General features: G+C 37.5%; 2 protein-coding genes across 4 annotated transcripts; one reads left to right on the top strand and one right to left on the bottom strand.

The window, feature by feature from the left end:
* Positions 1 to 258: 258 nt before the first annotated feature.
* On the bottom strand, positions 259 to 12,154 carry LOC125233829 (pancreatic triacylglycerol lipase-like). 3 transcript variants are annotated; one of them, XM_048139959.1, is made up of 8 exons: positions 11,373 to 11,552; positions 7,613 to 7,682; positions 6,956 to 7,136; positions 6,401 to 6,549; positions 5,151 to 5,396; positions 4,274 to 4,616; positions 3,866 to 3,950; positions 259 to 277 (listed from the first exon to the last, which is right to left on the bottom strand). In XM_048139959.1, the coding sequence occupies exons 1-7, from the start codon at positions 11,535 to 11,537 to the stop codon at positions 3,905 to 3,907; spliced, it is 1,200 nt and encodes a 399-aa protein (XP_047995916.1). In that variant the 5' UTR covers positions 11,538 to 11,552; the 3' UTR covers positions 259 to 277; positions 3,866 to 3,904. The 3 variants fall into 3 exon arrangements, with proteins under 3 accessions (XP_047995916.1, XP_047995917.1, XP_047995915.1); XM_048139960.1 differs by lacking the exon at positions 259 to 277 and adding an exon at positions 1,586 to 1,604; XM_048139958.1 differs by lacking the exon at positions 259 to 277 and adding an exon at positions 12,136 to 12,154 and having other exon boundaries at positions 3,816 to 3,950; positions 11,373 to 11,554.
* A 6,761-nt stretch (positions 12,155 to 18,915) lies between these two features.
* On the top strand, positions 18,916 to 25,897 carry LOC125234219 (pancreatic triacylglycerol lipase-like). The gene is made up of 7 exons (XM_048140427.1): positions 18,916 to 18,952; positions 19,339 to 19,471; positions 24,064 to 24,212; positions 24,442 to 24,618; positions 24,700 to 24,945; positions 25,104 to 25,446; positions 25,778 to 25,897. Exons 1-7 carry the CDS (start codon positions 18,916 to 18,918, stop codon positions 25,821 to 25,823), a joined length of 1,131 nt encoding a protein of 376 aa, XP_047996384.1. The 3' UTR covers positions 25,824 to 25,897.
* The last annotated feature ends 961 nt before the right edge of the window (positions 25,898 to 26,858 follow it).

The following is a 26,858-nucleotide window of genomic DNA, read 5'->3' on the forward strand; positions in this document are numbered from 1 at the left end:
ACGAATTATACTTTACGGAATTACGAACTCGGCGCCCGATAAAGATCGAAGGAAAATATTCTTTACGAGCAAAATATTGGGTTGGCACAAAAGTAATGACTAATGAGACACTTGGTTTACGTTTTATATTTTTTATTATTATTACAATACAAAAAGCTTAGTCGATGATGTAATCACCATTAGCATCTATGACTTCTTGCCAACGATCCGGCAAAGTTTGGATGCCTTTCGCCCAGAACTCTGATGGCTGTGCCTCGAAAAAGTTGTTCAACTCCACCTGTACATCATGGAAATCATTGAATTGTTTACCCCGCAAATGTCGTTTCAGGGCTCTAAACAAATGAAAGTCTGATGGTGCGAGGTCTGGAGAATAAGGTGGGTGGGGTATCGTCTCCCAGCCCAAGTTCTGCAGCTGTTAGCGAACGGTAGATGCGACATGAGGTCGAGCGTTATCATGTAGTAAAATTACAGTGGCTCGTCTTCGTCGTTTTTTCTTGATAGCAGAAGATAGTTCGGTGAGCTGTGTTGAATATTTGTTAGCGTTTACAGTTTCATTGTGTAATAGTTCATGAAACAGCATGCCTTGAGAGTCCCAGAAACAACAAAGCAAAACTTTTAAGCGGTTCTTTTGACTCAGCTTCGGTTGAGTTGGTGGCGTTTCTTTTCGAGGCAGCCAAAAAGCACGACGTGTATCGTTCTCATAATAAATCCATGATTCATCTCCCGTAACCAGATCAGTCAAAAACTCTTTACGTCGGGGTCGCAGCAAAAGTGATTGACAGATGGCGACACGGACTGGCGTCGGTAAGGATGTGCGGTACCCATCGAGCCAAAACTTTTCGATACCCAAGCTCATGCAGATGGTATTCCACAGCGTGGTGACTGCAGTTAAGTGCTTCCGCTAATTCACGAGTAGTAGCATCAGGATTCGACTGTAGTTCGCGGCGTAAATCGTCATCATTGAATGCAGGTGGTCGCCCTGAGCGTGACTGACTTTCAAAATTCAAATTCAAAATTCAAAATTCAAAATATCTTTATTCATGTAGGCCTAGTTACAAGCTCTTATGAATAGTTCATTACATATATATTATGATCTTAATCTAACCTAATTATCAGAGCAATGTATTGTTGTAAATTATTGTTCATAATAATATTGAGTCTATAATATACAATTTCATATAAAAATAATCGTTAAACAAAAAATATATAATTAGGTATATGTATATATAAAAATACATGTCTAGAATATTTCTAGGAAAAATCCAATGTCCAAAAAAATACAATATTAATTTCATCAACAATAATAATAATAATAAAAAACGTAAAAATAAGAAACCATTTCGAATAACAATTAATCCCACGTTGTTTTATCATTCATGTAGTCTTGTGTTGTATAATAAGCTTTGGAAATGAGTACACGCTTTACATGATTCTTAAATTTATTAATTGACAAGTCAGTAATATGATTCGGAAGTTTATTATAAAATCAAGGCTCCTGTCTCCTGATTTAACACGGTCAAACCATCTGGACACCGTGGCATGGCTTTTACTTCCAGCGCCCAATGCAGTGTTGATATTGTCAGCCGCAGCCCGCGCACTGTGGCCTAACAAGTACTCGTATAAGTAAAGTGTTCTATAAAGTATGAAACAAGATAGAATTGTTTTATGAAATTATCATGCATGAAATTCACAGCTGTGTATTCTTTTCAATACATAAACTCAATGTTATAATAAGTTTGTAAATTTTATAAATACTTGCAGAGATTCAGAAGATATCATTGAGTTTATGTATTGAAAAGAATACACAGCTGTGAATTTCATGCATGATAATTTCATAAAACAATTCTATCTTGTTTCATACTTTTAGAGCACATTTTATAGTAGTCGGGTTTTAGTTTTTGAACTTATTTTTTATTTAACTTGCCAGTGTCAATGTGCATGCTCTTCTCGAGCCCCCGGTATTTTAAGAGATGATGGTAAGAGACCGGACGGAATGACACTAATTCCGTGGAAGCTGGGACGGGTACTGGTGTGGGACGCCACATGTGTAGACACCCTAGCCCCGTCTCATCTCCACGGCACATCTTTTAAGGTCGGCGCAGCGGCTGAAGCGGCCGAAAAATTAAAGAAAACGAAATACAAGGGTCTTGGCGCCGAATACAATTTTGTACCTTTTGGGGTTGAGACCCTTGGCCCGTGGGGTCCGAACGCCTTAAATTTATTTAAGGAACTATCCAAAAAACTGTCAGAGGTCAGCGGTGACCGTAGGGCTGGCAGCTTCCTCGCCCAAAGAATAAGCCTAGCGATTCAGCGAGGAAATGCTGCCAGTGTCTACGGCACCATGCCTAAGGAGTTCCCCTAGTTTTTAATATTTTTAGTTTAGTTAGATATTTATTTTTAGATTAAGGCTTAAATTATGATTAGTATTATTGTTTTTATTTATAATTTTGTACCCAATAAAAATTTAACTTACTTTGGGGTTACTATTTTATTTATTAAATATGAGGGCGCCGAAGGCGCCCGGCTTAGGAAAGCCTGCCCGACACATTAAAGGGCGCCGAAGGCGCCGGGCTTATTACAGCGTGCGACACTTTTTTTTTATTTTATTTTTTATTATAAATGGGCTTACTCTTGACCACAGACTAGCCAAAGGCAAAGACGTGGCCTACGATGGAGTGAGCTCGCCCAGAAGATGCCTGTTCACTCTTGATTTGAAGGTTGCCGGGTTATATGAGCTCGGAAATATAGCCGCCGGCAAGGAATTCCACTCCTTGGCAGTGCGCATAAGAAAAGAAGAAGCAAAGCGCTTCGTGCGGATTCGTGGAATATCCACCAAGTAAGGATGGAGACCGGCCGTGCGTCTACGAGTCCGATGGTAGAATGGGGACGGTGGAATAAGTTCGTGTAGCTCTTGAGCACACTCCCCGAAGTGCAACCTGTAAAACACCGACAGGCGCCCGGCTTAGAACCGCGTGCGTCGGGCGTCGCCCGACACTTTAAGTTAGAGGGCGCCGAAGGCGCCCGGCTTAGGGCCGCGTGCGTCGGGCTTCGCCCGGCTTAGGGCCGCGTGCGTAGATGATTAACTGGCTTTCAATAATATATTTTCGTAGTGGAAACTCATTATGCCATGATGACGTAACATACCCTTCATCTAGGGTTTCCTACAATCTATGATACACGTCAGAATGTCAAAACAGTGTCAAACTACATCTAGTTGTTATTATGACAATTTGCTGTACGAAATTGAACTTTAGGTCGAAAAAATATTGCAAGTCTTTAATAAAATAATTAGTTCATGCAAATTAGTTCCTTTGGCAAATTCTTGTTTAACCGCAGTCGGAGAATGCATGGAACTATGGCAGAGCGCTTGCGGATTTGCAAATAGTCAATTTTTCCGAGAAATTAATGAATTATCCGGTGTAATCAAGTAAAGCTGGAAATAAAAGCTAACAATATATACATATTTGAAATGTGCTAATTAAGCCCTTTCAAATGATATACAACATGTCATCCTAACTTCATTTTATTGTTTTGCTTCGTTACTTTATGACCTCTAGAGGGCGCCATGTTTCGTTTGCGGTGACGTCATGTAGCCTATAACCAGCGGACGATTAAGACGATTCGAATGACATATCGTTTGTCAAATTCTAACGAGTAGGTACTTTAGAAGTTATGAGGGAACAGATGAACATACATACATACATACATACATACATACATACATACATACATACATACATACATGCATACATGCATACATACATACATACATACATACATACCCACATACATACCGGTCAAAATCATAACCCTCCTTTTGCGTTGCCGTAGTCGGGTAAAAAAACATTTATTTATCATTATTTACATTGCAGATCTTGTTTATCCTCAATTCTGTATGACAGTTTTAGAAGGGATAGCTTCGTCCAGTATCCAGGCGGTATTTTCCAGTCCTGTAGAAAAAAATAAAGATTCATTAACTTATGTGAAATATGCTGCAAATTGGGCTTTTTCGTGGCTTTCCCAGAAGGTGCTTGTTCACCCTTGATTTGAAACAGCTTGATGTGAAAGTTGCTGGGATAACTCATATGAATGAGCTGGTAAATACTATTCAACCACTGTCCATTCCATGTCTTTTATGGCATGTGCCTACTATGTGTCTCATATAATTAATTGTTTTAAATAAAACTCAATCTATTCTTTCATCAGTAAAAAACGAAAATATTAATTAACAATTTCATTGAGTCAAGATTAGTTGAAAAATATTTAAACCTACCCCCACTTTCTCAAATCATCATTGCCCATATGAAGAGCAGATCCTCTGCAGTTGTTCAAAGTGATCTGCAGATTGGATGAGCACTGTTGCCCGATGAGGTGGTTGTACGACACAGTCACAGCGAACAGTTCCCACGCCCTGTTGTGGTTGCAGATGTTGGTGAGGCATCGAGGCTGAGATATGCCGCCATTGGGGAAGAAATCTGCGTTGGCGATGGCTATCCCAATCCCAAGGCCACCAACGGTGTACCCGCCATCGGTATGGATCGCCTCGACGTAAACTCCGTCGTTGGGACTCAGACGGTTTCTGTTCGTATTCCATAGGGGGCCGGCAGGGTCTAGACCTAATGAACAAAAGTGTATTAGAGTTAGAGTAATAACGCAAAGTCCCTAAAGGTTGAAGTACAAGTTGTAATTCACTTACGTTGGGCTCTAGTGATTTCTATTAGTGTAAAAATTTGAGTCAATTCATTATTTGTGTCGCTTAATTTCAAACTTGTGTAAATCCATTCTGCTTTAAGGTTGATTATATGAAAAATATAATATTGATCTGAAAGATAATCAACCTTATAGCAGAATGGATTTACCTAAGTTTGAAGTTAAACGACACAATATTTAAGGAATAATCTGGAATGAATACTAAGTGTTCAGTTTTATACTGGCAAATTGAATCTTCGTTCAAGCATATAAATTATTATAATTTTGGGAGCCTAGCAATTTGAACCAAGAAAATGACAATAAATATTTGTTTGATAGTTTCGTGCGTTCGTTCCCCAAAAAATATAATAAACTCCTTACCAAGGGTAATGCAAATCAAAATAATCTGTGCAATTCAATCAAATTTAACTATACTTTCAATCAAACTCAATATTTCTTACCAGTAATACGGGCAACAGCTCCTCCTAGCGCTCTGCCGGCGTTACCGACCAGATGAGCACCCAAGCTGAATCCCACAAGATGCATAGAACTGTACCGGGCTCCAGTGACTTCATGGACGAACCGCAGGAACTGGCCAAGGCCCCAACCGACTGCAGGGATCCCGTTCACCGCCGTCACATAACCGCTGGTGGCGAGGCGGCGCCAGTCCAATACGATGACATTAGCTTCGCCTTTCCGGTGGAAAGCTGGAAAGCAATAATCATTTTCTGTATTTCTTTTTTTTTCGCGTTGGAGTCTGATAATCCAGATACCGCTGGAGTGCCATGGTGAAAACAATTGGCAAGAAGTAGTGCAAGACCGACAAAAATCGCAGTGTCTTGGACCAGAGGCCAAGTCTCATTTAGGTTCGCTTAGCCAACAGAGTAAAAACATAAATAGGTATAATATTGTCTTCGGTTACCGCGAAAGTGACTCATGAAATAAAAAACTATGGAAACGTATTATATCGCGTATAATGAATTTACTATTCATCCCGACGTTTCGAACACTTTACAGCGTCCGTGGTCAACGGGTGACTGAGGAAAATTACAATGTGAGAAAACTACCCACATACAAGAAATATTAATGAGCCATAAATAATATAGATTTTTAAGGATTTGTAAATTCATTATAAGCGATATTATCCGTTTCCATAGTTTTAATTCATAATTAATAGGTATGTGAGTTTAGTTTTCAAAAAAAAAAAACAGTTCAGGCAACACAATTTTACTCTGTTGGTTAAGCGAATATAAATGAAACTTGGCCCCGGATCCAACACACTGCGATTTTTCCGATCCTGCACTACTTCTCGCTAATCTATACACCGTGTTGTTTTTGTTTTCCGTTAAATTCGACACGTAGCTAGGTTCATTATCAGGAACCATCCTGTATATCACTTTTAGTTAAATTCGCAAAAAAAAATCATCATTTTCATATATAATAAATGAATTTATTAGTGTGAGAGACCCTTAAGAATACCATTCAACTTAGTGTCAAGTGATTGACGGCACATGTCAAAACAAATAACATTAGGAGTTGGTAAAGGTTGTCACACACGTGTTCAGTAATTATCTTTATTTTTTTAATAACTCGATAACCGTAAGAGTTAAGACGCTAGTTTCTTAGAGAAATTAATTGTATTTGATCTAAAGAACCTTCCCTTAAAGTTAACGGAAAATAAAAACAAGTTGTATTATAGTTCAAAACCTACCATTTCTGATGACGGGGTTGAGGTCTGTGTTCTGGTTGCTGAGCCATCCATGCGCGATGACTACCGTGGGGTGATTCGGGTTGAAATTGGAGTTCAGAATAGAGTTCTTGTCGTTGATGATTAGCCTCTGTGAGTTCGTCGGGTTCCGTCTGGGTTACAAAATATATAAGACATAAGTATTAATGTCTAATAAAATTGTCTATGTCTAAGAGTTAGCAATAAGGTCTACTATGAATTTATTCGGAACCCTAACTTAAGTATCCAATCCTCTTTGCATCGTAACTTGGAACCGATGATGGTACCAAGCACTACATGCTAGTAAATAGCAATGATGTTTATGTCTGTCCAAATGTACTAGCCACCAAAGTGTGCGATAATTCAGATAAATTTTGTGTGAACCATTGTTGTCTAAAGATAAATACTTGATTCAAAAATTAAATAAAGAGACTTGATTTGTAACATTGTCTTGTAGATGATCCAAACACGAAACACGCAACTTATCGTACAGTACAGGTTAGAAACAAAAATCTCTTTACGTATAAAATGCCAAGTTACCTAGTGTACAGTAGGTACAGGTTATTAGCCGGGTTCCTCTGGATCTCTTCAAGGAGATTGTGATCGACCTCTTCCTGGAAGTCCACAGTGTGAGGGACACCATTGCCATCCGGGAACTGGATGTACCGTGGGTAGTCGAAATCAGCCTGGTCTTCTGGCACGGGCACTGATGCAGCGAACGCTGAAAATAGAAAATCAATTTTGAAACCTGGTGTGTCATTAAACTATGTCCAAAGAGAGGTATTGTAATTGTGAATTTCTTCGCGATTTGTGTGGTAGTGTACCATATCACGAACAGCAAATGTCATTCCAGAACTAGGCCCGAGCCTATAATAAACTTGAGTATCTGTAGTACAAGAAGGTAAGGTAAGGTACCTTCACCTCTAAGAAATACTTGACAGCCTTTAGAAGGGTTTGGCGCGTGGCCTTGTTTCGGAGGCTAAGATACTCTGTGGGTTACTGAGCCAAACCAGATCGTTTATTTTTTTAGGCTACTAAATTAACTAAGGTCAGGTAGGAAAGAAAAGGTTGTAGGATTCCTTAGTACAAAACTGTAAAGAATCTCTTTATCCGACTATAATTTTCAAAGTTTTAACAATCAGCCGTTTATTTTTTATGAAAACCATATTTATTAAAAACATAGGTATGACAACGTACCCGCAAAAGTAAGAAGCACTATGGCGGAACGCATTCTGAGGTTTTTCGGCAGTGCGACTGAAGCTACCACCTGCAACAATTCTTTATATATAGGTACGGCTTTCTGATTTCTTATCTTATCCTGTATATATTATTTTTGTTGCAGTGTGAAATGGATTATAAGATTAAATTTGGCTGGAAAATTGGTAGTCGACATGACAAAGGCATTTAAAAGTTTGTTTATCTGTTTTAAAACCCCCCGGTCTTTCAAGTCTGGTCATTTATCGGTATGGCGATAAGCATGGAGCCAAACTCAGTAGCTCAGAGGTTCTCTAAGACAGTTTAATTTAAAAAGGTAAAATGAAACCAACCGACGATGTTATACATGTATGCACTAAAGTTGGACACCTAAAGACAATCTCGGTATGTAGTGGCGTTCGAGATTGGTAAGAGAAGCCATTGAGATTCACAAATATAAAAATTTCAATCGTGAGGATGGCTTCAAACTATCTAATGTATGGAATCCAGTGATTTGTTTGTGTAAAAAACCGGTGAAGTCAGAATTGAACAAACGTAGTGACACTGTGAGTGTAGTGTGTTTGGACAGACCATCGAGTGTGAATGCGACCGGTGGTAATGCTGAAGCCTGAAAGTGAACGCAGCCGACGCGCGCGAAGGAGGGTAGATCGCGCGCTGTCTATGCAACTTTAACATCCACCCGCCTTCGTCAGTTTTCCGTGATCATGATGCATGCAACTGCGTCGAAATATCAGGAGCTCGACAAAAATCAAAAAGGTAATCACGGTCTATATCCCGGTCAATATAAGTCTAATGAAAATAACCGTGAATCATTCAAAACTCCAATTAAGGCAAATCAAAAAGAGGGGCCTGACCGACTCACGGGGGCAGCCTCGGGCCCGGCTCCCTTAAGTTTTCCACTGATAGGTTCAGAGTCGTGTTCGAACGCTTTTTCCAAAAGAACGTCCTCACATAAATTAAAACATAAAAAGTCAATTTAAACTTGTATAATATAATCCATTGAAAGGACTCTTGCACCTGTAATAAAACATCCCCGATAGATGATACAATTTAAACTTTTTACTGACGGTAAACAATTGTCATCTTAGATAGCCCCCTGGTTGAACACACTGTTATTTAGGTACCATCGTTTTGCTAAAAACATATTCTGGAACTATCTACGACTAAAGGCTTAGCCAAGTGGTATCTTATCCATGCATTTTGCCGTGATTATGAACATAATAGGATAATAATCAAATGCTTGTCTCAAAAGGACCTGGCGCGTCTCTTGTTTGCGTATACGTACTTACGTAGCCACATGAACAAATGCTTACGATAATGTCGTTATCGTAAATAGCTATCTCTATTGGTCTTCCGACTAAACGACAACCGATGAAGTCAACGTATCTTGCACTGGTTCACCAGACGAGCAGAGGACAAACGGAAAGCAGGACATCCTCTCACTCGCTGGAAAGACGACATAGTTTCGGTTGCTGGAAACCACTGGCCCCGTCTGGCTCAAAATAGAAGCGACTGGCACGAGATGGAGGAGGCCTTCGTCCAGAAATGGCTGATCCCCAATTAAAATTAGGTTTAGGTTTACTTATATTCTAAGTCTTGAATTAATATAAATTTTCTTTCTTTATATGATAATTTGTAATGTGCATACTTTTTGGGGAATAAAGGCTATTTTTTTTTATCTGTCTTCCGTATTAGCGTGACAGAGCCAGGCTGCGTTTCGATCGGCGTCTAGCGGCAACGATTGCCTTTTCGGCTAGGCCGACTGATAGTTTATCTTAGGTCATAATCGTAAGCTAATAGTTATTTGTTATACAAGAGTGCAAAGTTGTATTTTAACGCCGAGTGTGGAATTGAAAAACGAGCAAGCGAAAGGATTCTATAGTTGAACCACGAGCAAAGCGAGTGGTTCGAGAATAGAATCCTGAACTTGCGAGTTTTTCAACACACGAGAAGTAAAATACATTTGCACTCGAGTGTAACACAAATCTTTTCCCCTCACTATAGCGAGGAAAGTACGACGCAAAAAACGCGTTTATCACTGCTTCCAGTAGTTCCACAGGTGGTAAATCATCTTTATTACTAGATTCACCTACTTTTATCAATTTTTAAGCAGAAAATCTGCCTCTATTCAAGGTCAAATTACTTTGTCCACTAGTGAATAAAATGCGTTTTTACCCGCTGGTATTAAAGGACAAAACACGTGTTTCCGAGCTAGTGAGGGGAAAATAAATTTAATTAATCTTTATATTATTATGGATTAAATATGATTAATTATTGACGGGTGTGAGAATAATCAGACCCAAAGACGGATCTAAAGTACAAATAAACATTATTATTATTTGTTTCTTCATTCCATAACTTGGGACAATGAGTTCTGGATCTTGGGGGTCGTACTCGGAGCTGAAGCCAACATTTACAGCGTTAAATGATTTTAGATCTAAAATCTATACATACGGAGACGGTGTCCACTAGATGCAAAGACTATTGTCGTGCAGCACTATTGTACCACTCGACTTTTTAGCCCCTAACGCATAAACGACAAGGTATTATAAGATGACTTGTCTGTCTGTTTGTTTGTGTGTGTGTCTGTCTGTGGCATCGTAACTCCCAAATGGATGAACATATTTAGATTTAGTTTTCTTTGTCTTTGAAAGCTGAATTAGTCGGGTGTTCTTAGCTTAGCCATGTTTCATGAAAATCGGTCCACTATATCGGGGGTTTTTCAAAATTAATTTAATATAATAATTTTGTGGTTATTATTGGTATATCGATTGTATGTTACTTCGTGTGTGTGTTATTTCGATTAAGAATAAAATTACGATCTCATTCGATCGTAATAGGTGGAAATCAATGTCCTATATCTTTATTTCCATGGCATGTCTTGTTTGTATTAACAAGTCCTACCGTGGAACTTAGTAAATTTGTGTAATACGCAATTTCTAATATTTTCTAGCTGCCAAACCGAATATCGCGCCAATTCGCTGTCCCAGACTAACAAACCGAAGAATTTAGATAACAAAAAACACTGCGTCTTCGTATTTCTTATATTTATCTGGGTTTACCATGAAGAGCTAAAGTCGTTCAGTTCAGGTTGACAGAGAGGGATGGAGCCATGTAACTGCTATAGCTGTGTCCCTTTCTCTCGACCTAAACTGAACGTCTCTAGTACTTCATGGTAACCCCCCTGTTCAATGAAATTACATTATTGGCTTTCTGAGTGCGTGTGCAGGGTTGTGTGTTATTTGGTTTACGAGTTCATTTTTTCCAATAACCAAATATATTTTGTATTTGGTCTCATTACGTGTGTGCTGTTGTTTTTTTTTTTTTCATTTATACCTACATACCTCTATTATGATTTGAACATCGAAAATGTCTTTTTTTTTGCTGTAAACGGGCTTACTCATGGCCACAGACTAGCCGAGGTGAAGACGTGGACTACGATGGAGCGAACTCACCCAGAAGGTGCCTGTTCTTCCTTGATTTGAATGTGGCCGGATTATACAGGTATGTATGAGCTGGGAAACAAAGACGGCAAACAATTCCACTCCTTGGCAGTGCACTTAATAAAAGATAAAGCAAAGTGATTCGTGCGATTGGTGGCATTGTTTAGATGACGATATAATATTTGACATTCCGAAGAATACCAATCACGTTTAAACTTAACGAAAAAATTACATTATTTTTCTGTAGCGTTTACGCTATCCAGTAAGTAATCTATTCACTATAAATATCAATAACTTACCGACCCAGGGCCAGTGTATGACTTTGTTCCGATTGCTGTCGAGACGGCTGGACCGTGGTGTGCCGAGGCCAAGAAGCTTGTTAGGGAGATAGGCCGTCGGCTGAGGGAAAAGGGCTGTGATCCCCGGGCTGGATCTTTCTTGGTCCAGCAAATATCCTTAGCCATTCAGCGAGGCAACGCGGCTGGAATTTTTGGGACTTTTGGGCCGGGCAGAGAACAGGTTGCGGTTTAAGTACATGGGGTTCACAATGGGTATTTAAATTTTTATGGGGTTAACATGTTTTTTATGTTATATACGGATTTTTAGTTTGATGCCTTTTTTTTGACGAAGCATGTTGCGGATTTTCTATATGTGATTTGCATTTGCATTTTTGTGAGTAGCTTGTTTGGTTTGTTTCAATAAAAAAATTATTCAATAACTTATGGTAGATGCATCTTATAGATACTTATCGACGAAGCTATGCGATACATAATCACTGTTGGTGGCTGGCTATATAATTGATTATTTTTATCACTTGAATCAATGCTTTTTATCTATATGCTACTGCCATGCAATAACAACGGGGGAGTAAATCAATCAAAATTAACCTTATTTTGCACAATATAGGACCCTAATTCATTATTTGTATTTTGTTTAGTGCGTTTAATTTAGTAAACGCATTGTGGCACACTTCTTGAGACGCTTTCATTAGGTAAGTAAAAAATAATATTAAAAAAGTTATTAGAACAATTATGCCTGTCCATATTATTTGATTTTATTCACCAATACCGATGAAACCAACGATAAAGTGCGCGTAGGTACTTTACTTATATGTAGGATATTTTCAATAACATTCTAAATTGAAAGATTATTTCCAAAGTACATTTAATAGAGAATGAATATTGAATGAATATTGGTTATTTTATTGAACTATTCATTTTATTATTTTCAATTCATAATGTAATTTTTGACGATCATGATGAGAAGATAAACATAACTTTGGCATGTAACAAATTTATAGTGTAATTTTTATCATGAAATAAAGAAATCTAATCTAATCTAATCTAATATTACTTAAAATTATTCAAAATGACCTCCATTATTTTTAATACAGGCCAATAAACGCCGCGGCCAGTCGTCTATCGCAGCGCGCACCATATTCATGTTTACCATTTTGCCATTTTATGCACACGCCAAAGTGGCGCCTCCAATAGTTTATCTCTCTTTACAAGTAGGTACCTAATTTGTATTATACATTATTTTTGACTGATTATTTTTTGGCGATTATCGTATACGATATATCGTATGATTAGGTTGATTGATGAGGTTGTTATTTAGTAAATAAATACGTATGTAATATCAAGGTATTATCTAAATGCAATTACACATTACAAGAACATTCTTATTTAAATAAAAAAAACAATCGTTTATGAACATAACCTACTTACAAAATAAAACTTAAAGAAATGAACTGAAACTACCTAAAAATAAAACTTAAAATAATAAACTAAAACTACCTAAAAATAAAACCTAAAATAATACTGTTAATAATACTGTGTGTTGTATAATTGTGTATTACTTGTAAACTATGTGAGGTGTGCAATAAAGAGTATTGTATTGTATTGTATTGTATTGTATAATAAACCTTGCCCACGTGGCAAGGTACCCATCACGCAGGCAGCATTCCCGCGCTGTATTGCGATTGCAATCTTTTGCGCGAGAAAACTGCCGGTTCGAAGGATATTCTTACACAAATGGTTTTAATTTGACTGTTAGATCTACCCTACTAACCCTACCGGGATTCGAACTAATAACTATCGGCTTCGCAGGCAGGGTTTACTATCCCCTTGGCCAGACTGGTCGTGACACAGGAAGGCAGTTTACCATAATAATAATAATGTTTTCACCACCCCAACTAGTAAAGGCTCTCTTTGCTAGTTATTCGAAAACAGATAGCAAAATTGCATTTATCCACAAGAGGGCAAAGTAATTTCATACAAATTTTAACTTGATGTCTTAATGTGGCTGGTAGAATTCAGCTATAAATGATGATTTTTATTTATAAATATTGATTTTTATTCATAAAAATTGAATAAATTTATGGATTTGATTTAGTTTGGTGTTTTATAGTCAGTATTTTGTTCGTGAGTGTGATGAAAAATTTTGTGTTTCACTCGGTGGCAAAAATTTTGCATATAATATTGGAATCTTTGTTGTTTACCTCTGTAATAAAATTTATTGTACCTAATGTGTGTGTTCCTATGTACATTTCTGAGGTTGTGCAATAAAGTGGATTTGCATTGTATTGTAATCTTTCGCTTGCTCGGGTATCAAAATTGGCACATGCGGTTAAACAAGAACTTTGCCCCCTTGTGAAACAAATAACTATTTCCGCTATAAGTATTTGGAGCTTTAGCTGTTACAATATTTTCGATGGTGACTGTACATTTAGGATTAGTACGAGTACAGCCAATAACAATTATAACTTTGTTAAAGATATAAATAGATAGATAATGTCTAAGAAAAAAACGTAGGTACCTCAGAACTGAAAATGTATGTTCGCTTAGATTACGCCTAGATTATATGGCGCTAATAATTAACAATTTGAATATTGTATCGCCGCGCTACAAGTACATGCCGGTGGCCGCGAGTTCGCGGCCCATTCACTGGTGACGACCTTTGCGCGGCGCAATAGAATTCAATGCGGCTACTCGCGTGCGGTCCCTTTGTTAATGTAGGTAAGAATTTATAATGGCGGCATTTTGTGAACATCAAAGGAGTGAGTGAGCCTTTAACTTTTAAGTCTTTACTAACTTCTTAACGTAACTTCTTTTTTACTTTTGAGTCCCATAGTTAAAAAAAATACCCTGAATAATAATGCTATCGATTAGCATAATAAAATAGCGAAGGTTTTCTAAATTTTAGTTAGTTGGAGTCCTGGCCGAGGCAAGTAAGTTTTAGAAAAAATAGAAAATCTTCAAGGCCCGACTTATCTTTCCACCTTGTATACTCTTTTTGGTACTACTGTTTCTAAAGAACTGTGCCGCGGGGGTTCGCTAGCAACGTTTTTCACCGGCAGCTTATCCTAGGTCTCATACATAATTTCCAGAAACCTTGCTGCCGTGCCATGACAAAACACTGTAACTCGAGTTACAGTGTTTTGTGGTAATACTGTCCAATAAGCTTATCTGGCCCTATTCTATATATACATGTTAAGAGTATACTGACTTTCTATCAAAAACATAGAAAACCTTCATTGTAATATGCACTGTAACTCTTAAAACCTAAAGTCGTCATTTGACAAAACACTGCATCTCTCGATACAGTGTTTTGTCAAAATAAAACTCCCCATTTCTTCAATCAGTGACTAAAGTTACAGTGTTTTGTCAAAATAATCCGACGAGAAATTTTGACTGAGTGTTTTGGTTTAGGTATTTTTTTAGTATAAATCAGGATTTCTTAAGTGCAGCCTGCACGTCGTTTTATTTAGTTTGTGTGGATATCAATAGACTATTAAAATGAGTATGTAAAGAACGGAATAAATTAAATTAAAACTTTCTAAACATTGCAACAGAGAGTGTCATTCAAATGTGTCATCGAATTTTGCCAGATTAAAAAGTTTTTTAGAAAATGAAAGTGATAAACTACCCCTGAACGCCAAAACTAATAAGAAAAGTATAGATGATTATGTTGTATCAAACAAAATAAACTGTTCTACTGATTATGCTGCTCAACAATAGCCGATGGAACAGGTACGTAGGGTGTTCAACAAGTCTTGACGTGTCTGCAAACGCTAAGCGTACAGCGACAGTTCATGTGTTCGTCATTAAGTGTCGTCAATTACAGGAATAAACACATTTATTTCAGCTCCCTAGAATTAATATTATAGCCCAAAGTAAAATTAGAAAAGATAGAGAACATGTCGTTGAGCAAACGAGACTATCGTGTTATTATTTACTATAACTTCAAGCGCGGTTTATCTAAGCAAGAATGTTTTGACGAGATGTGTTCTGTTTTTGGTCCAGAAGCCCCATCTGTGAGGACTGTGGAACGATGGTACTTACAGTTCAAACGTGGGGATTTTGAGCTAGACGACGACCCGCGACCGGGAAGACCCGCAGAAATTCAAGTGCCAGAAAACATAGCTCGTGTGGAAAAATTTATTAGAGAAGATCGCCGAATCACATATCGTCAGTTAGAAGAACTCTTAAATATTCCTGTATCCTCTTTGCACAACATGATGACGAATCATTTAAGTGTAAAAAAACTTTGTACCCTGTGGGTACCCCACACCTTAAGTGAGCACCAAAAACTACATCGCGTACAATGGGCGCAAACTATGGTGAAACAATTTGACAATGGCCAATCCAAGAGTGTCAGTTCAATTATCACGGGTGACGAAACCTGGATTTATTATTACGACGTGCCAACTAAATCGCAAAGCAAAATATGGGTCTTCGAAGACGAAGAGCAACCAACACAAGTGCGGAAATCGAAGTCGGTGAAAAAAATAATGATGACTGTTTTTTTTAACAAGCAAGGATTAGTAAAATCAGTGATGCTTAGTGGACAGAAGACCGTTACAAGTCAATGGTATACTGAGATTTGTCTGCCTCAATTATTCGAAGAACTGAGAAATCGACGACCGAAGTCGGGACTCGCCTCGTGGTTTCTACACCACGACAATGCACCAGCTCATAGAGCTGGCGCTACTTCGCAATTTCTGAGGGCATCTGGCATTAAAGTACTGGAGCACCCTGCCTACAGTCCTGATCTTGCACCCTGTGACTTCGGATTATTTCCATACGTGAAGAACCGCATGAAAGGGCGCAAGTTTTCTACGGACGAACAGTTGGTTGGTGCGTTTGAGGAAGAATTAGAATTAATTAATAAAGGAAAGTGGGAGGGTTGGATAAATGAGTGGTTTGTGCGTATGAATAAATGTATTAATTGTTGTGGGGCTTATTTTGAAAAAATATAAATATATATGATTACACGACAAGATTTATTGAACACCCTACGTAGGTATGGATATTGAGTACTCAATACCTTCGCCTTATCAAGTACATCCAGCAGTGACTCAATTAGACGAAAATATGAACCAACCAATATCAGATTGTCTTACGGAATTAACTACAGTGCCGTCTTTAGTTATTCCTATTTAAACAGCCATCACTCTGCTTAGCAACATGTCCCTCACAACTCAATTTAAGTTTGGTAATGACGAAACCCACGTCTTGCACCTTGGTGCGACGACGGATCTTGGCATTCCTCACCCGATCTTGAATCTTGGTACCGAGCATGGCACGCTCCATACACATACTGCTCCTGATTCCTGAAGTACCCGAGTCTCAGGTTGAAGTTGTGCCAAAGAAAAAACAAGCGAAAACGTAGTCCCACAAAATGTTAAAGCAACAGAAGCAGAAGCAGCATCCCTTGCTTGTTTGCTTTATTGATTTACCTACATATTTATAAACTGAAATAGATGTCACATACTAGTATAAAGTTACTTATTCATAAGAAGGTATATGACAACTATTTCAGTTTAATTTAATAGTGTACACATAGTACACACCTGGAATTCTCTTAGGAGTAATATGGTCTGCTATGACAAAACACTGTAATTCATGCGTTACAGTGTTTTGTCAATGCAACTCGCACATATTACTGATAAAGTATATTACGACATAACACGTTTATGCTCTAAAATGCATGAAAGAAGTATAAATATTGCATTATTTTTAAATGGTCACTAATAGTAACATATTATCTGTAAAATGTCCAAATTTCATTACAATCGGATGAAAAATAACGACTCTGTGGCCAATTAAAGAAAAAAAAAGTTTTTTGCGATTTCTGGAAAATAGGTGTTTTTTAGATACAGTGTCTTGTCATCGCACGGCAGCTTGCTCAGGACGACCCGACAGTTTAGCCTGAATTGGACATCCGATTTAAAACCCTTACGAAGACACATAACTCGTCGGATCTTTCGAGAATTTTTAGAGAAAATGAAGTTTTCACGCCACGCAGCTTTCTTGAGGGAAACTGCTGGAAAATTTTACGATTTCATTTTAACGAACGAATTTATAGTGAAACCCGTTAAACTGTATATCAAATCTAAATTATCGGTTAAGTAGTGAGAGGTTATTTGAGGAGAATAAAATGCATATAGTGGATTTTTTAATTTATAGTCTGATTGTATTGAATGTCATCTGGGTCAATCCGAGGCAAGACTCATGTTGCAATGCAACATGCCATAAAATCGTGACTCATCACGATTTTATGGCATGTTGCATTTATTCACGATGCAAGTTCAAGTGATAATCTATCTCTAATAATAATATAAGTGTTACTTTTCCGATAGATAGAGATTTCATTTGCAGCTGTAGTTCAAATAAACACTCAATGAAGTCGTGACTCACGTTATTTTTATTAGTAATACTTACATCTCTCGCCGCAGGGTAAAAAAAATTGAAGCCAATTTTGATCAATTCACCTCAAGTTAAAATTTAACCAATCATCAATTAAAGGTGTGGTGCCATATAAAAGAGCATAATTTCTTCTTAATGGTTCTGAGGAAAAAAAAATTTTTCTGAAATAGGCAGCAAATTTCTTACACTTTATTTTTCTTGTACGGACTTATTATAGTTATTGTGTTTGCTTGAAGTAAAGTTTCATTACTCATCATTGTTTTGTAATATTATCTTAAATTAAACCAAATGATATCAAGAACAACTCACATTGCGACTATTTAAGAATTGCTTGCTATCAGATTCACGTCAATTCAATAATCACTAGCACTAAAACATTCACGTCCATTTCCACATAAACTATGTCTGTTTCTGTTTAAAAAATTAAAAATATTAATATTTTTGTGTACACTCATAGTCACTAAACAACAGCTCTCAATAAAGTCTCGGCAGGCCTAATATGTTTTGCGCAAACAAGTTTTTCAGTTAAGCGAGGTAATTCATTAATTAACGTATTATGATCTCAGTCATGTAATAGCGATTGATAAGATATGGTTCTATTATAAAACTCGTAATGTTGGTAATCTAAAATCTATTTAGATATAATTTGCAAGGTTCTGCAGCCAAAGAGTAGCTTAGGTCATAAGCCAGAGATTGCAAGGGCTTAAATACTGACAGTTACCCTGCGGCACTTCATCTATGTTGTGCCGCAGATATTTTATTGTTGGTGGTTTTGGACGATAGTCTGTCCTCCACTGGCTAGTCCATAATCCCCTGGTTTCCCGTTCGCAGCGGCACCGCCTGCTTCCTCAACGTAATACAAAACAGGTCATAATGCTGGGTGGGTCACTCCATGTAGGTATGACTGTAATGCCCCTATTTGATCTGGGATTATAAAATAAGTCTCCTTGCCAATAAGCCCATTTTGCTACATGCTCTTGCCTGAAACTCAAACTTGCGGAACCCTAATATTTAGATTAAAACAATTTGAAAACATTAGTGATATTAATCAGAAAATCACCTTAGTTATCGGTTAGTATAAATAAGTAGAATCAGATGACGGTTTCCGTTGTTTTAGCTGGTTAGAATTAAAATGCGGACAGAGATAGTGCTAATCGCAGCTTTAGCAGGTACTTGATATTTTCTCGGCAAAAGAATTTTACACATGTGTTTGAAAATTCCGTACAGCCTAATCGTAAATAACTAAGATTACTTTTAAATGTTGGCACGGGTCAAAGCAAGATGAAGTATGCACACCTACGTACTAGTTATATCACTTTATCTAAAAGGCCCTTAAAAATAGCCCTTGAAGCTGTAGAGCGGTTTTAGATATCTGCCGCAATTACTCGTGGAATCAATTTTCCTTCTTCTTTAGTCGTTCCCTCAATGCTGAGGATCATGACATCATGACATTCTGTTGAAGACTAGGTCCCTCCATAGGCGTCTGTTCCTCGCCAAGCCTCTCTTTATGTCATTAATAACTCTGTTAAAAAAATCATTTAACTGTAAATTCCAGCTTATGCTGCGGCAGTGCCTGTGATTGAAGACCAGGTCCCCGAATATTCGAGGTTCATCCAGTTCCCTGATGGCAACGAAGCTACTCACACCGTGGACCTCGAGGAAGAACCTGACTATCAACAAGTCCTTGAGTAAATTCAGAGGAATCCGTCCAATAATCAGTATCAGCTGTACACCAGGTAAATGGTCGTGTAACCAATTTGATATCTTCTTGTGAATGCTTACCTTCAGTATGATGACCTTAAAAAAAAAAAATTTTTTTTTAAATTTAATCTGTTTATTTCTAAGAAACGTGCATGCATTTATAATATACTTAACTGCTAATCTTAAATTGAAAAGATTATTTGAGTTAAGGAGTCTAGTTACATATGAATTGTTCTTTATTTTATTTATACATAATTAAGTTTTTTCGTTTTTAATAAGTGTTTTTTCAGTATATAACGAGCTTGGCTACAGGTTCGACTTTCTAATGAGTCTATCAATTCATTTGGGAATCTATTCAGTATCCGCGGTAATGTGCATTTCCATACTCTTCGCCCGTACTCATTGTTAGTTTTTTCGATCTCGTATGTTGGAATGTTATCTAAGTTACGAAGCCGCAGAGGTCGTGTTTTTTTCCGTAAGTATTTTATGTTCTTGTAGTATTGAGTTATAATAGCTAAATCTATCTTTTCAAAAACAGTTAACACCCCGCAGTAACTGAATAGATTCTCATAGTTACATTTATGTTTATATTTAATTTTTGTAGGTACAATAGTCTTAAGGATACGTAATTGTAGGTTATATATATCGTTTAGGTAGGTTTTGTATGACCTACCATAGCTAGCCAGGCCATAACTTATGACAGAATCCGCCATAGACATGTATAGTAGTCTTAATGTATTAAAAGGGACTTTGTTTTTTAGAATACATAGCTTAGATAATATAGCCCTAAGTTTATTACATACTCGGTGGATGTGTGGGCCCCAATTAAAATTATGGTCTATAACTAGCCCAAGGTAAGTATGTTCTTTTACAATATCTAGGTGATTACATTTACAATTAGTGCTAGGCATGTGTAGACATTTGTGCTCGTGGGCCACGATCTTTGGTGTGAAGTAGTTTTTTTTGTATGGAGAGTGAATGTGCATCATTTTGGTTTTGGCGTAGTTGAGTGTCAGACCTAGGTCGTGAGCCCATTTGCACAATATATCAAAATCATGCTGCATCATGTTTTGTGCAGTTTCCAAGTTCTCATGAGCTGTAATTAAACATGTGTCATCTGCAAACTGGTATACCGAACCATGCCGGAAGATTTTACACATATCATTTACATATAGCAAGTATTCCGTTGGAGATAAAATCGAGCCTTGGGCGGTGCCGCATAAGGTCGGAATTAGGTCACTCTGTTCGCCCGCTATGGTTACGGCGTTGTGTCTATTAGCATGATAGTCTTTGATAAGTTCCAGCATGGGTCCCTGTATCCCATTTTGTTCTAGTTTTTTGTATAGTTTAGTGTGAGCCAAAGTGTCAAAAGCTTTGCTAAAGTCAATCATTACCACAAGTATATGATGTTTCTTTTCCAAGTGTTCGTTAATTTCATCAGTAAACAATGATAACAATTGGGATGTACTTTTATTTTTTGGAAACCAAACTGTCTTTCGTGAATTATGCCATTAATTGATAAGAATGAGTTTAGGGAGCAACCTATATATTTTTCTATGATTTTATCTATACATGATAAGATTGTTATCGGTCTATAATTGTTAGTGTCAGCGTGACTACCTTTTTTATGAATGGGTCTTACCAACCCTACTTTAAGTTTGTCAGGAAAAACGGAGTGCGTTATACATAAGTTTATAAGGTGTGTTAATACTGGGGTCATATGTTCCGAAATGTATTTTAAGTCTTTTGCCCTTATTTTATCGTATCCCGGACTTTTTTATCGTCTATCTGGGCTATTATTTTTTGTGTTGTTTTTTCGTTAATTTTCCCCAGGCGAAATGTTAGGTTAGGGGTGTTTATGTACGATTTCTCGTCAAGTAATGGCATGTTACATTTAGTTATCACATTTTCGACATTTTCTTTAAACTCCGTTGCAAATTTATTGACTAAGTGTTTCGCTTTTAACCTGAATGACTTTAGTATTACATCATCAATTGCTTTAACAATTCTCCCTGTAAGTTTATTTATAATTTCCCACATTTTTTGGGGATTTCGGTAATTTTGACATATTTCTTTCTTTGTAAAATTATTTCGAGCTTGACATATTTTCCTATTGGTTCTATTCCTATATTTTTTGTATATTAACTCATTTTCCTTGTTACTTGGGTCTGCTAAATATATTTTTAAGAGTTTTTTCTTGTTGTTACACATATTTATTAAATTATCGGTTATCCAGGGGTTATCCTGCCTTTTGTTAACACATATTTTAGATTTGTACGTACATTTATTATATATTGATTGGTATTTGTTAATTATGAGATCTACTAATTCGTTCGGGTCGTCGCATTGAAGCGCCGCGCTCCAGTCAATTTGACTTAATTCTAGTTTGACTTGTTCGTTATTCAGCTTGTTTACTATTTTGTAGGTACATTCGCTCGCTTCGCTGATAAGAGCTAGTCCGGTTATGAAGTGGTCGGCCGGCGCATCTCGCACAACAGCTGATCGTAGGGAGCGCGCATACGCCCCGTACTTGCCAACGTCACGAACGAATAAGTGATCTATGCAGGATTTGGATATTCTATTTTTGTTAGATTCTATTCTCGTAAATTGTGATATACAACTTTCAAATCCTAATTCGTTTAGGCTGTTTAGGTATGAATTTACAACACTATTCGTGCACGAAATGTCAATATTCATATCACCTACTACTATACAGTCAGAGTTAATGGGATATTTTGAAATTAATTGCGAAAGTTCACTAATAAAGTTTGACTTTGGAAAGTTTGACCTGATATATCAGCCAAGATGCAACACGGCTATATACAAAAATAATGCATATAATATGTGTATTCTACTGTATAATAATGCTCCCAATGATATAAGATGTTTAAAAACAACTGATTTTCGGAAGAAAATGAGAAGTTTTCTGTTAGAACAATGCTTTTATAGTGTAAAGGAATATATTGAACATAATAATATTAATAAGTAGGTAATCAATGTCTAATTCAAATTAAATTATATTCAATGTACCGTAATAAATAATAATGATAATTTTCTAATGTAATCCTAATGTTATGTATTAGTAGCTTTTTTTTTGTTTCTTTAATATTTGCACATCGTTTAACCACGATAGAATACTGTGACTGAAAATTCTTACAAGAACAACCTGTAACTACAATTAAGTATTCTTGCAAATAAATGATGATTGATTGATTGATTGATTGATTGATGATACTGAAGGTAAGCATTCACAGGCCAGCATATGTAGCTGGACGCACTCGAGGGACTTTTTAAGTTTTTATCACTTTTATACATATATACATAAATATAATCACGCCTGTATCCCATAAAGTCTGTGTAAGAATTTCCTATAATATAAAAAAAAAGGGGTAATCAGAGCACATGAACTACTAAGTTTCAGTGCTACTCTTGGCAAAAAGGGGTTAAAAGAAATCCAAATTGTGACATTGCAGTGACAGGTTGCCAGCCTCTCGCCTACGCCACAATTTAACCCATATCCCACAGTTGACTTCTACGACACCCACGGGAAGAAAGGGGGTGGTGAAATTCTTAACCCGTCACCACACGGGGCACTTTTTGTACAAATAATACTAAATGCGATACATCCGATACGTGCGATGCCGGCTTGTGGACGCTTACCTTTAATAGGGACCACAAAATGAAACATAAACCAAAACTATCATGTTGTCCCTGTTTCACGACATGAGAGCATCATTATACGCGCATATAAACATTGAACTTGGCACTATTGCAGTAGGTAGGTTGTGCAGCATTTCATGTGTAGACCGTAGAGAGTTTAGAGAGTGGAGTTTTTGAATTTTGCTTAAATAGTTAAATAAATATGAAAGTGGGGTTAAAAGTACTGAAAAATGACAAAAAATATCTACAAAAGCTATTTTGAATTTTGTACATATTGTTGTTTCTCTTCCAAATTCCTATGACCTTTCTTGACTTTACGTACACGCGTACGAATAAATTATACCAATCAATCATCAAAATAACCAAGTGCGTCATCTATTTGATATCATATCGCAACCCCTGGCAAACTAATTATATCAATATAATTCTTGATTTACAAACAGATATCGATTTTTAATCGATTTCGAGATGTTACCAGTTTGATAATTGGCACATTACCCAATTATGTCAAAAATGTACATGGTCTTCAGTATCACGGACTGTTAAAAAAAGATGTATAATTAAATGTGTAATAAATAGCATATTATGATCAATATATAAACTCGTGCCGATCTAATTGCTCGTTCTTGATATACAAGCATGTCATCCACTCCATAGGTATGTTCACCCTTCTTAATATAAGTATACTTACCAAATTAATGGTAAGGGTAAGCCTACTAGGCTAAGCAAACAATAAGTGTCCCCATGCCCCCAACGACCAAAACAAAAGAAGATCGAGGTCTGATGTTAAACAAGGAATGCCCTTAGGACCTACCAGTACATCACCAGAAAGATCGACCAAATCCGTCGTTGAGGGCACTTCTTTTTTTAACCTGCTAGACCCATTATCAATTTAGGTACTTTATTCTTATTCTTACAGACGTAACCCAGAGTTTTTGCAATCGTTAGTCATCAACGATGCGCAGTCGATTCTCAACTCCAACTTCGACCCAGCTGATCCCACCGTGGTTGTCACTCACGGGTGGCTGAGCAACGAGGAAAGCAATCTTAACCCTGTTATCAGAGACGGTAGGTTTTGATACTGGTTTCTTTTACAGAGAGTATGGTTAAAAAGGTACAGTCTGCAACCAAGCTGTGAATACAGACAACAAAGTGCCAAAAATATGTATATGTTTACCTTGTAATAACGCAATGTACAGGCAATAAAGTTTTGTCTACATATTTTTGGCACTTTGGCTGTATTCATAGCTTTGTTGCTGACTGTAGATGAAAGTCCAGAAAGTATAATGCTACACAGTCACTTCCCATCCTCCTCAAAATTTGCATCAACATTTTTGGTGGCTTCAATTTAGATTACATTTAGGTCTTAATAAGGACCAATCCTTTTTTACGTCACGCGCTATTTTTAGGCATACACAACCGACTATAAGTAAAATAAAGGTGACAGCCAGCTGCACAAAGCACAAACAAAGTGGTTAGTTCACTTACGACATAATCTCTCTTTCGACATTTAAAATGTCCAGTGTCTGACAATGATAATGACTTGTATTTGCAGCTTACCTCAGCAAAGGTGACTACAACATCATCGTTCTCGACTGGAGCCGTCTAGCTCGACGCAACTACGTCACAGCGGCAAGGGGTGTCCCAGACGTCGGTCGCGGCCTTGGGCAGTTCCTCCGATTCCTGCACAAGACTACTGGAGCTTCGTACGGATCTATGCATCTGGTCGGGTTCAGTTTGGGAGCCCATTTGGTTGGCAACGCTGGCAGGGAGCTGGGAGGCGCTGTTGCTCGAATCACTGGTAAGTGATGTTTTGAACATACTTAGTGGTTTAGTAACGGGTTAAAGACCTCTTCAACTCCTAAAACCTTTGACGGTGATAAGTAGATAATCAGTCTTTTTTATGAATAAGGTGGATGGTATACCTAAATAAAATAAGTGTCAATCATTCTATTTCAGGTCTAGACCCCGCCGGTCCTCTCTGGTACACCAGCAGCAACCGTCTCGGCCCCAACGACGGAGTATACGTCGAGGGCATCCACACCGACGGCGGCACCACCGTCGGCGGCCTCGGCATCGGCTCTGCCATCGCCAACGCCGACTTCTTCGTCAATGGCGGCTCGTCCCAGCCCCTCTGTCTCACCAACATCTGCAACCACAACCGCGCCTGGCGGTACTTCGCTGCCACCGTCTCGTATGATCATCTGACTGGCCGCGAGTGTTCGAGTTTAGTTCAGCTCAATTTGAACACGTGTAGGGGACAGTCCCTTAATATGGGGAACGCTGATTTGACGAAGTCCGGGTTAGTATAGCTATACATATATACAGTAACTCGCACCTGTATCGGGGTAGGCAGTGCACATGGCACTGCTTAAGTTTCAGTGCCACTTCAAACGAAATTGTGATATTGTGACAACTATACACCTTCAAATTTCATACTTAGCTTTTGTTTACTGCGAAATTCTGCATACCTACATTTTGTTTTGCACACTTAAATGAATTATCTACAAACAGCGTTATCACCAATACGATAAACTAAATAAAAATTAATTAGAATGAAATGAATTCTAGTTCAAGTGTCTAAAGTTGAAGTGAACAAATTGAAGTTCTAAAATGTGTTTGTTTGTTTCTAGATCTGGCCGATTCAGAGTAAACACAGGACGAAGATATCCCTACTAGACTACTGCAAAAGCAATGGAAGAATCGAGAACAATGATCTTAAAGTTTGACAAAATAAATATGAAATTTCGTTACATCTATTTTTATTTTGTAATCATAAAATGCCACGGAAATGTCACACCAAAATGAAAGCATTTATTTAATAGCTACGAATTTATGAAAATCCTATTTTTAAACCCCTATTTTTAACTACCCAAGCGACGGGGTGTTATAAGTTTGACGTGTCTGGATGTCTGTCTGTCTGTCTGTTTTTGGTTTGTCTGTGGCACATCGTAGCTCCCGAATAGATGAACCGATTTCGTTTTTTTTTTGTTTGAAAGTTGAATTAGTCGGGAGTGTTCTTAGCCATGTTTTATGAAAATCGGTCTTCTATATAGGGTTTTTTTTTCCAAAATTTTAATTTTGTGGTTAGGTTATGATCTAATGCTTCAATCCATCATACAAAGAGGCGAAGAGAATTTATATACGCTTTTAGCCAATGTCAAGTTTTGCTTTGAGCGGGTTTACTTATCGCAAAAATGAGGTTATGTGTATATCAAATAATAAGGTTTAAGGATATTAGGTACTACGTACCTACTCGATACGAAATGTCGAAATATAATGAACGCAATCTTAACCCTTAAATGCATAGTGATGTATATATGCATCATAAATTTTCGACTATTGACAGCATGTCAAAATTCAAATTTGAAGAAATCTTTGTCAATGTCATGTATTTAAGGGTTAATGCTAAAAAATGGGTGTAACTGGTGTAAGTACATGTCCAGAGGGTGGATCCATCACGTTACCTGTCCGGTAACTGAATGGAATCACTACGGGTACGCGACCCCGGACTGCTCTAGCTGCTAGTGTCACACGCCCCTCTGTCTCTGTGACCCTAGTATCCCAAACCCTTGCCCGTAATATCCTTTCCTTTTCCTTACCTAATCTTATCTTTCTATACTTCTAAGCGAAGAATTCCCAAGGAGGGTTGATGTCAGGCAGGCGGCCGATCGTAAAAAAGACATGCCAAATCCCACACAACATGAGTATTAG

Source organism: Leguminivora glycinivorella, chromosome 15 (genome assembly GCF_023078275.1).
Source record: "Leguminivora glycinivorella isolate SPB_JAAS2020 chromosome 15, LegGlyc_1.1, whole genome shotgun sequence".
Classification (NCBI taxonomy): Eukaryota; Metazoa; Arthropoda; class Insecta; order Lepidoptera; family Tortricidae; genus Leguminivora; species Leguminivora glycinivorella.

Coding starts and splice junctions, on each gene's coding strand:
- LOC125233829 (XM_048139959.1), bottom strand. CDS start 11,537: ATGGCTAAGGATATTTGCTGGACCAAGAAAGATCCAGCCCGGGGATCA. Junction 4,617..5,150: donor AGCTGTTGCCCGTATTACTG/GTAAGAAATATT, acceptor TTTGTTCATTAG/GTCTAGACCCTGCCGGCCCC. Junction 3,951..4,273: donor GATGATTTGAGAAAGTGGGG/GTAGGTTTAAAT, acceptor TTTTTTCTACAG/GACTGGAAAATACCGCCTGG.
- LOC125234219 (XM_048140427.1), top strand. CDS start 18,916: ATGCGGACAGAGATAGTGCTAATCGCAGCTTTAGCAG. Junction 24,213..24,441: donor TAACCCTGTTATCAGAGACG/GTAGGTTTTGAT, acceptor AATGCTACACAG/TCACTTCCCATCCTCCTCAA. Junction 25,447..25,777: donor GCTGATTTGACGAAGTCCGG/GTTAGTATAGCT, acceptor GTTTGTTTCTAG/ATCTGGCCGATTCAGAGTAA.